Raw genomic sequence first — 9616 nt, 5'->3', positions numbered from 1 at the left:
GCACTTTTGGAACAATACTATTTGACCTCACCGTAACAGAAAGGTATACTTTATACCCCTCAAAGCAAGTTCCACTGTGTTGTTTTGTCATTGTTCCCCTTTTAGTCAGGGACTTATTTAGACCTTGGACACTAAGTGGGTGCAATTTAATTATCAGGTAGAACAAAAACCAGCAGGCTCCGGACCTCGTACCCCTGCACTATACGCTTAAAAATATTAAATTAAGTCATTTTTAGCAATAAACCCTGAAAAGGGTTCTGTTGTGTTTTATGGACTTGTTCTGACCTCAAATGAAATTATAGACAATGTTGGAGTCAATTCTGTTTCAGCTAGTGACTAAATCAAGAACGGTAAGTAAGCTGTCACCACAAATGTCCTTTTATTCATGTTTGTGTCAATACCGACCACGATACAGACAGAAAAGCGGACACAAAATAGAGCGTCTGATCAGTGAAACTTTCTTCATTACAAATTACATTTAAAAAAACAACTTCCTGTTAGAAATATAGAATCCAATTTTTTTCACCATTACATCACCAATAAATGAATGTATGTTCATAGTCATATTTACTGCAGATATAGATATGACATGATTTTGTTTCTGTATTTGTATCATTGTTCTATACAGGCTTTAGGATATTGATATTGTCTAAGGTCAACTACCTTGATGTATATGTTTGTGCATGACTTAGTGCTAGCTTATAGTATGGGTTTATTTCACAGGTTTTCTAGATGACTTCCTAAAATGTCTATCAGTGGTTCCCAAACTGTGGGGCGGTCGATAGGGGGACACAGAGTTTTTGTTGAGGAACTCAGTCAGGCTTACAACTTACTCTTGAAAGTTGTAATAGTAGAATGCACAAGGCACAATTATGTGTAGTGTATCATCCGTTTTACTCTTGTATCATCCGTTTTACTCTTTTAATTGCATACCTTAGAGCTATTTATAACTTGTCAGAAATGTCCAGATCAACGAGCCCATGTCAGCTAACGGGAGGTTCCCCAATGATGGAACGGGGCCCCGAGTGAAATAGTTTTGGAACCACTGGTCTACATTATCACTAAGTGACTAATGCAGTACGTTGGCTGATGGACAAAATACGGATGCTGTCAAAGTTTACAAAGTGCATTGCGGTGCTGTACAGTGCAGTGGACTGGTTCAAAGTTGTGGTCAATTCCATTTTTTTTGCTTTTCAATTAGGAGAATTGGAATTTTTGCTTCCTGCTTTGAATGAATTGAAATGGAATTGACCCCGACCCTGGACTCATGTCTCAGTATGGACGAAGCTCTCCCGTCACCGGTGCCAACCGTTGTTCGTCCGTCCCTGTTTGGACAGTGAAACTGCTGTTGTGGCTGCCCCAGTCGTAGCAGTCTGTAATTAGGCTATAGAAACCAAAAGATAAACAAATACTTTAGTTTAAAAATAAAAACCAAACAATTTCATTGATTTTACTGCGTTACAGTTCATATGAGGAAATCAGTCAAATAAATTCATTAGGCCCTAATCTAACGATATCATATGACTGAGAATACAGATATGCATCTGTTGGTCACTGATAACTTTTTTTTTTAAATGGGCCTCACAATGGACCTCAGGATCTGTTTTTTTGTGCATTCAAATTGCCATCTATAAAATGCAATTGTGTTCGTTATCCGTAGCTTATGCCTGCCCGTACCATAACCCCACTGCCATTATGGTGCACTGTTTACAATGTTGACATCAGCAAACCGCTCACCCACACAACGCCATACACGTGGTCTGCGGTTGTGAGGCCTGTTGGACGGACTGACAAATTTTCAAAAATTACGTTGGGGGTGGCTTACGGTAGAGAAATTAACATTCATTCTCTGGCAACAGTTCTGGTGGATGTTCCTGCAGTCAGCATGCCAATTGCATGCTCCCTCAAAACTTGAGACATCTGTGGCATTGTGTTGTGTGAGTAAACGCCACATTTTAGAGTGCATTTTATTGTCCCCAGCAAAAGGTGCACCTGTGTAATGATCATGCTGTTTAGTCATATTCTTGATATGCCACACCTGTCAGTTGGATGGATTATCTTGGCAATGGGGAAGTGCTCACTAACAGGCATGTAAACAAATTTGTGCACAACATTTGAAATAAATATGGAACATTTCTGGGATATTTTAGTTCAGCTCATGAAATATGGGACCAACACTTTACCTGTTGTGTTTATTTTTGTTCAGTGTAGTTATTTCAGTATATCTTTTAAATCTATAACATACTGAAAAGTAACCTATCCCTGTCTTAACTGTACTGTACCTTGTGGAGTTGTTCTGAGGAGGGATGCTCCACGCCAGGTCATCGTCGCTATCGTACCGACGGGGGTTGTCAAAGAAGTAACCTCTGGACGAGAGCACGTGGTTTGGGATCCCTGATCCACTCTGCAAAGACAGCATACCGAATAAGCTAAAGAAATCGGTAACGCTTTATTTAAGAGTCCAGTTTAAGCTGGTACTTCCCTCAGAATTTAACACAATTAGTAACTACCTGGCATCAAATGGTTTTGGCTTACATAGTGACATTAGCGTCAATGAATCCCAGTGAAACCGATGTGTAGAAGGTCCCTGGTTTGGGGCGGCAGGTATCCTAGTGGTTAGAGCATTGGGCCAGTAACCCAAAGGTTGCTGGATCGAATCCCTGAGCTGACAAGGTAAAAAAAATCTTGCCGTTCTGCCCCTGAACAAGGCAGTTAACCCGCTGTTCCCCGGTAGGCCGCCATTGTATCCTGGAAGGATATTGACCTCATCCCGTCGGTCGAGGATGCCTGGTCATTCTTTAAAAGTAATTTCCTCACCATATTAGATAAGCATGCCCCGTTCAGAAAATGCAGATATAGTCCTTGGTTCACTCCAGACCTGACTGCCCTTGACCAGCACAAAAACATCCTGTGGCGGACTGCCATAGCATCGAATAGTCCCCACGATATGCAACTGTTCAGGAAAGTCATGAACCAACACACGCAGTCAGTCAGGAAAGCAAAGGCTAGCTTTTTCAAGCAGAAATTTGCATCCTGTAGCTCTAACTCCAAAAAGCTTTGGGACACTAAAGTCCATGGAGAACAAAAGCACCTCCTCCCAGCAGCCCACTGCACTGAGGCTAGGTAACACGGTCACCACTGATAAATCCGTGATTATCGAAAATTTCAATAAGCATTTCTCAACGGCTGGCCATGCCTTCCTCCTGGCTACTCCAACCCTGGCCAACAGCCCCCCGCAGCTTCTTGCCGAAGCCTCCCCAGCTTCTCCTTCACCCATATCCAGACAGCAGATGTTCTGAAAGAGCTGCAAAACCTGGACCAGTACAAATCAGCTGGGCTAGACAATCTGGACCCTCTCTTTCTAAAACTATCCGCCGTCATTGTTGTAACCCCTATTACCAGCCTGTTCAACCTCTCTTTCGTATGTTGTCCGGACCTCTGGCAGTCTCTATGGGGGTACCACAGGGTTCAATTCTCAGGCCGACTCTTTTCTCTGTATATATCAATGATGTCGCTCTTGCTGCGGGCGATTCCCTGATCCACCTCTACACAGATGACACCATTCTGAATACTTCTGGCCCTTCCTTGGACATTGTGCTCCCTAACCTCCAAACGAGCTTCAATGCCATACAACACTCCTTCCGTGGCCTCCAACTGTTCTTAAACGCTAGTAAAACCAAATGCATGCTTTTCAACCGTTCGCTGCCCGCACCCGCCTGCCCAACTAGCATCACCACCCTGGACGGTTCCGACCTAGAATATGTGGACTACTATAAATAGCTAGGTGCCTGGCTAGACTGTAAACTCTCCTTCCAGACTCATATTAAACATCTCCAATCCAAAATCAAATCTAGAATTGGCGTTCTATTTCGCAACAAAGCCTCCTTCACTCACGCCGCCAAACTTACCCTAGTAAAACTGACTATCCTACCGATCCTCGACTTCGGCAATGTCATCTACAAAATAGCTTCCAACACTCTACTCCGCAAACTAGATGCAGTCTATCACAGTGCCATCCGTTTTGTTACCAAATCACCTTATACCACCCACTACTGCGACCTGTATGCTCTAGTCGGCTGGCCCTCGCTACATATTCCTTGCCAGACCCACTGGCTCCAGGTCATCTATAAGTCAAGGCGGAGCTTTACCTAGCATAATCTCAGTTCACTGGTCACGATAACAACACCCACCCGTAGCACACGTTCCAGCAGGTATATCTCACTGATCCTCCCCAAAGCCAACACCTCATTTGGCCGCCTTTCCTTCCAGTTCTCTGCTGCCAGTGACTGGACCAAATTGCAAAAATCGCTGAAGTTGGAGACTCTTATTTCCCTCACCAACTTTAAACATCAACTACCGGAGCAGCTAACCGATCACTGCAGCTGTACATAGTCCATCTGTAAATAGCCCACGCAATCTACCTACCTCATCCCCATAATGTTTTTATTTTATTTACTTTTCTGCTCTTTTGCACACCAGTATCTCTACTTGCACATCATCATCTGCTCATTTATCACTCCAGTGTTAATCTGCTAAATTGTAATTATTCGCTCCTATGGCCTATTTATTGCCTACCTCCTCATGCCTTTTGCACACACTGTATATAGACTTTCTTTTCTCAACTGTGTCATTGACTTGTTTGTGTTATTGGCTTGTTTATTCTTTACTCCATGTGTGACACTGCTTTGCTTTATCTTGGCCAGGTCGCAGTTGCAAATGAGAACTTGTTCTCAACTAGCCTACCTGATTAAATAAAGGTGAACAAAAAAAATTGTAAATAAGAATGTTCTTAACTGACTTGCCTAGCTAAATAAAGGTTCAAATGAAAAGTGCGAAACAATTATTAGGGATTTACCGTTTAAACAACTAACTAGCTGGTTAAATTAAAGAGTTTTACAAATCAGACATTTCCAAGCTTCTCTTTCCTTGTGATTTGAATTCTGGACACACACTCACCCTGTCCTGTGGCAGCCTGCGGACCCTGAAGAAGAAGACCACCAGGGAGGTTGGCAGCAGTTCCCAGACAAAAAGGATCACCCCGAACACGATGTAGCCAGCGTCTCCCAGAGTGGACCTCAAGTCAGCCTGCACAGAGTGAGAGAGAGTGCATTTGTGTTTATCCCTCCAGAGGGTCTTCATTTGTGGCTTGTTGGTGTTAGGCTGTGTTTGAGTGTGTTTGTCTGGCGAAATGTATTTGACTTGTCCCACATACTGTGTTTGTGTCTGCCTGTCTCGGTGTGTCTGTCACATACTTTTTTTCCTCTGTCGCTCTCTTCTCCCTCATTCTGTGTCTGGGATAGCGTGTCATCCTTACCTGGTCGGACACGTTGTACCAGTCATAGTCGAAAGAGTTGATGGTCTCGATGTCGGTCAGAGCAAGCACCACCAGGTTGTAGCAGGCCCGTGATGCGTACAGCAGAACCACCAGGACGCCAATCAAAGTCACCTGACACACCGACGTTCCCTGCAACCAATGTTGAGGGAGGTCATGAACTACCAATCAGCATTAGTATTTCCGAGGGGTCACAATTTCCCACCTCCAAAATAAATAGACGTTCAATTAAATTGAATTTAACTGCTTTTTAAGTTGACCTTAAATCTTATACGTCGTGTCCTACTTTCAGAAAACCATGGAGCAGACCCAGACAATCTTAAGTATGTAGCTGTATGTATCAAATGTCTCAGAGAAGGAGTGCCGATTTAGGATCGCATGGACAGGCAAGACCTGATCCTGGATCAGCAATCCTATTTTGAGATGCTTGATACAGCCCTGTATCTACAAGTTCTGAAGGTCCTACCTTGGACTCGAGGTATATGCTGGCCAGGGACATCTTAGCCACCTTGTAAAGGCAGATGGACAGTGAGACGGCGCAGAGCACGAAGAGCGTATCGTTGATGGTGACTCTGACCAGGACAATGGTCTTGACCTCGGTGGCGGTCATCTTAACCAGCAGGGCACAGGCCAGGTTGACCACCAGGAAGAGAAGACTGACCGCCAAGAAGACCAGGTAGAGAGGGAGCCTGCAGAAGGAAATATATGGAAGGGGGAGGGGGTCTAAAACACTGCAATACATACCACATGAAATGTATAAAATGTCTGGGCCCTAGTGACAGCCTTTGAGCTATGTGAGGGTCCTGTATATGGAGAGGAAGAGAGGGGAAAACTCAGTCTACTTACTTGTATTTAAGGAGCTCTGGGGTATACTTGGACTTTGCCTTGAAGTAAACCTGTTTTGGGTGACATCAGAAAACAAGTTATACTTTGGATATTTTCCCAATGTTCTTTTAAGAATTTGCTCCCAAGAAAACAACAAACAATCGACAATGTGGCCTCTCAGCTGAAGAACCAGGTAATGAACTGATTCTGTCTCCAGATCAGATATATTTCGAAGGGATCCCGAAGAAATCCAAATAAATTGGACCCCTGTAGACTGAGCTCTTATCAGTTACTGTAAATAGCACCAAAAGAAACCCATGACGTGATGTCAACAGCAGACAAGCGAGGCCCTACTGTATTATATTTAATAGTCATGTGTGAAGGGAAACAAATGCTACGAATAGATGTAGCATTGTGTATCTAACTGGCTATACAGAACAGTGGGCATGAGAATGTCAAGCAAGTGTGTGATTGCTGGTGTCTGCAGACAAGGGCTGTGTAAGTCTCTATTGTGGGCCACCCCTCTGAGCCGGGTTCCTCTTTAGGTTTCCTTCCTCCTAGGGAGTTTTTCCTGCCCTGTGCTTTCGCTTCTGCTTTGCTTTCTCTTTGGGGTTTAAGCCGATTAAATGGAAAGCACTTTGTGATAACTGCTGATGTGAAGAATCTATATGAAATTATTTATAAAACACTAGATCCTCTATTCAAGTCTATTACAATTCAAATTTCTCTACCATAAGCCACCTCCAATGTCGTTTTCCAGAATTTGGCCGTACGTCCAAACTGCCTCACAACTGCAGACCACATGTAATCACGCCAGCCCAGGACCTCCACATCTGGCTTCTTCAGCTGCGGGATGGTCTCAAAAGAGCCACCCGGACAGCTGATGAAACTGTGGGTTTGCATAACCGAAGAATTTCTGCACAAACTGTCAGAAACCGTCTCAGGGAAGCTCATCTGCGTTCTCATTGTCAACACCGGGGTCTTGACCTGACTGCAGTTCGAAGTCGTAACCGACTCCAGTGGGAAAGCGCTCACCTTCGATGGCCACTGGCACACTGGGTAAGTGTGCTCTTCACGGATGAATCCTGGTTTCAACTGTACCGGGCAGATGGCGTCTTGTGGGTGAGCGGTTTGCTGTTGTCAACGTTGTGAACAGAGTGCTCCATGGTGGCAGTGGGGTTATTATATGGACAGGCAAAAACAATGAACACAATCAAATTTTATCGATGGCAATTTGAATGCACAGAGATAACGTGACGAGATCCTGAGGCCCATTGCTGTACCATTCATCCGCTGCCATCACCTCCTGTTTCAGCATGATAATACTCGGATGGCCCCATGTCGCAATGATGTATACACAATTCCTGGAAGCTGAAAATGTCCCAGTTCTTCCATGGCCTGCATACTCAACAGACATGCCACCCACTGAGTATGTTTAGGATGCTTTGGATCGACGTGTACAACAGCGTTTCCAGTTCCCACCAATAAACAGCATCTTCACACAGCCATTGAAGAGGAGTGAGACATAATCCACAGGCCACAATCAACAGCCTGATCAACTCTGTGCAAAGGGTTACACCAGACACTGACTGGTTCTCTCATCCACACCCCTACCTTTTTGAAAAGGAATTTGTGACCAGTGTATTTAAAAGCAGCATGCCCACACCTCACCACGACACCCGCTATGATATATTGTAAATAACTAGCTGTATGACTATATAATTGCCAAATGCTGTGTGCACATTGCACAATGAGGTGGCTGTGCTAAGCCACTAAATAAGGAAAATGTTGCTAATCTTCCTTTGCGGGGGCTTCATACCTTTACACTCCTGTCTTTCTTGAGCCGCCCCCTCCCTCCCACTGCCTTCACGACCCTTCCACCACTTACCTCTTCTAAGGGGAGCGTTCCCCATAGGATTGTATATCCCAGCTATTGGGGATGCCACCATTTCAACAATATCGGAAATAACAGTCCACAGCTATTCTGTATACACTACACTCACACATCAATGTATAATTATATTAATACTCTGAACTACTTCCTAGACACTGAGGCTGAAAAAAAGGACAGATTGGTATTTACAACATTTGGCATCCAACCGTAATCCACATTTTGGATCCCAATGGACCCTCACAATGGCCCCAATATGGCTCTTGTGGCCTCCTGAGACCCCCAATTCCCTAAATGTGGCCCCTGGGAGCGCATCCTCACCTGGGCGCAGTAGAGGTTCATGAGGCTCAGCGTGAAGAACTGCAGGCAGACGGGGAAGCAGTAGAGCAGCCAGAAGGCGAAGGGCCCCAGCGTGTTGGCCGTGACGCAGTCGCGGAAGTAGAAGGAGAAGAGGAGGGCGCGCAGCGCGGCCCACAGCAGACACAGGAAGAGGAAGGCTGTCTGGTAGCTGAAGCGCTTGTGTCGGTATCGGAGCACCAGCCACAGCTGGGCATAGATGAAGGCAAAGAGGAGAGAGTAGAAGACGGTGTAGGCCACAGTGAGGCCAAGCTTGACGTAGGGTGGGATGGCCGGGGCCATTGTGGGTGGGGGAGGCAGGGAGCCGTTACCGGCTGCTGCCGTCGTGAATGCCGGCTCTGGTGCCGCTGAAATCCCCCCGACGGTGCTTTTCTCCACCACCAGGGATGATGACTCCAGGGACATGTCCATCGCTTCTCCATTCATCCTCTGTTCCTCAACGAGGGAGAGAAAGAAGGGAATCCTTCTTTTTTCTTCTCTCTCAGGCAATGTGTGTCTGGTAGAGACGATATCTCCTCTCCATGGAGCCTTTGCTTCAGACTCACAGCTCTGCTGTCTGACTCAGAGAGAGGGAGAGAGACAAAGGAGGGAGGAGAGGGAGAAAAGAGACACCCCACTCTTTTTGCCGGTGCTCCTCGGAGAGTGGTTGGAGGTAATGTCACATGACCGTGGCTCGGGGCGTTTCATTGGCCGGGGGCTCAGCAGGAGGCTGTGATGCATTTGAAGAGGATGGAGGGAGGCTACAGATGGATCGAGAAAAAGAGAGCGAGAGAGAGAGGGAGGGAGTAAGCGAGAGGTGCACTGACTGTACCTTAGACCACGTGCTGGAGGGACCTGTCATCTGCTCCCGCCCCCCTCTTCTGTCATACACAGCATCATCATGCAGCCTGTGCCAACTGTTTATCACCCCTCCCCCATTTGTTTCTCCTCATTTCTTATTTCATCCATCCATACTGAAGGTTGTGTAATGGATGTATCACAGTGATGGTGGGTGCTTTAGCATACAGTGGGGAGAACAAGTATTTGATACACTGCCGATTTTGCAGGTTTTCCTACTTACAAAGCATGTAGATGTCTGTAATTGTTTATCATAGGTACACTTCAACTGTGAGAGATGGAATCTAAAACAAAAATCCAGAAAATCACATTGTATGATTAAGTAATTAATTTGCATTTTATTGCATGACATAAGTATTTGATACATCAGAAAA

The 9616-nt window shown here is 45.3% G+C and overlaps 1 protein-coding gene across 1 annotated transcript; it reads right to left on the bottom strand.

The window, feature by feature from the left end:
• Nucleotides 1-355: 355 nt before the first annotated feature.
• LOC112265487 (G protein-coupled receptor 137Ba) lies at nucleotides 356-9145 on the bottom strand. The gene is made up of 7 exons (XM_024442837.2): nucleotides 8370-9145; nucleotides 6179-6228; nucleotides 5799-6021; nucleotides 5315-5464; nucleotides 4957-5085; nucleotides 2283-2404; nucleotides 356-1384 (listed from the first exon to the last, which is right to left on the bottom strand). Exons 1-7 carry the CDS (start codon nucleotides 8829-8831, stop codon nucleotides 1273-1275), a joined length of 1248 nt encoding a protein of 415 aa, XP_024298605.1. The 5' UTR covers nucleotides 8832-9145; the 3' UTR covers nucleotides 356-1272.
• Between the last annotated feature and the right edge of the window lie 471 nt (nucleotides 9146-9616).

The sequence above is a fragment of the Oncorhynchus tshawytscha genome, linkage group LG02, assembly GCF_018296145.1.
Source record: "Oncorhynchus tshawytscha isolate Ot180627B linkage group LG02, Otsh_v2.0, whole genome shotgun sequence".
NCBI lineage: Eukaryota > Metazoa > Chordata > Actinopteri > Salmoniformes > Salmonidae > Oncorhynchus > Oncorhynchus tshawytscha.
This window is presented reverse-complemented; position numbering and strand designations above follow the sequence as displayed.

Bases quoted from the DNA above. Each gene is read 5' to 3' on its own strand.
- LOC112265487 (XM_024442837.2), bottom strand. From the start codon at position 8,831: ATGAATGGAGAAGCGATGGACATGTCCCTGGAGTCATCATCCCTGGTG. The intron at 6,022-6,178 runs GTAAGTAGACTG...TTCCTTCTGCAG, and splicing joins CCAGAGCTCCTTAAATACAA to GCTCCCTCTCTACCTGGTCT. The intron at 1,385-2,282 runs GTACAGTACAGT...TGGTTTCTATAG, and splicing joins CCTCAGAACAACTCCACAAG to CCTAATTACAGACTGCTACG.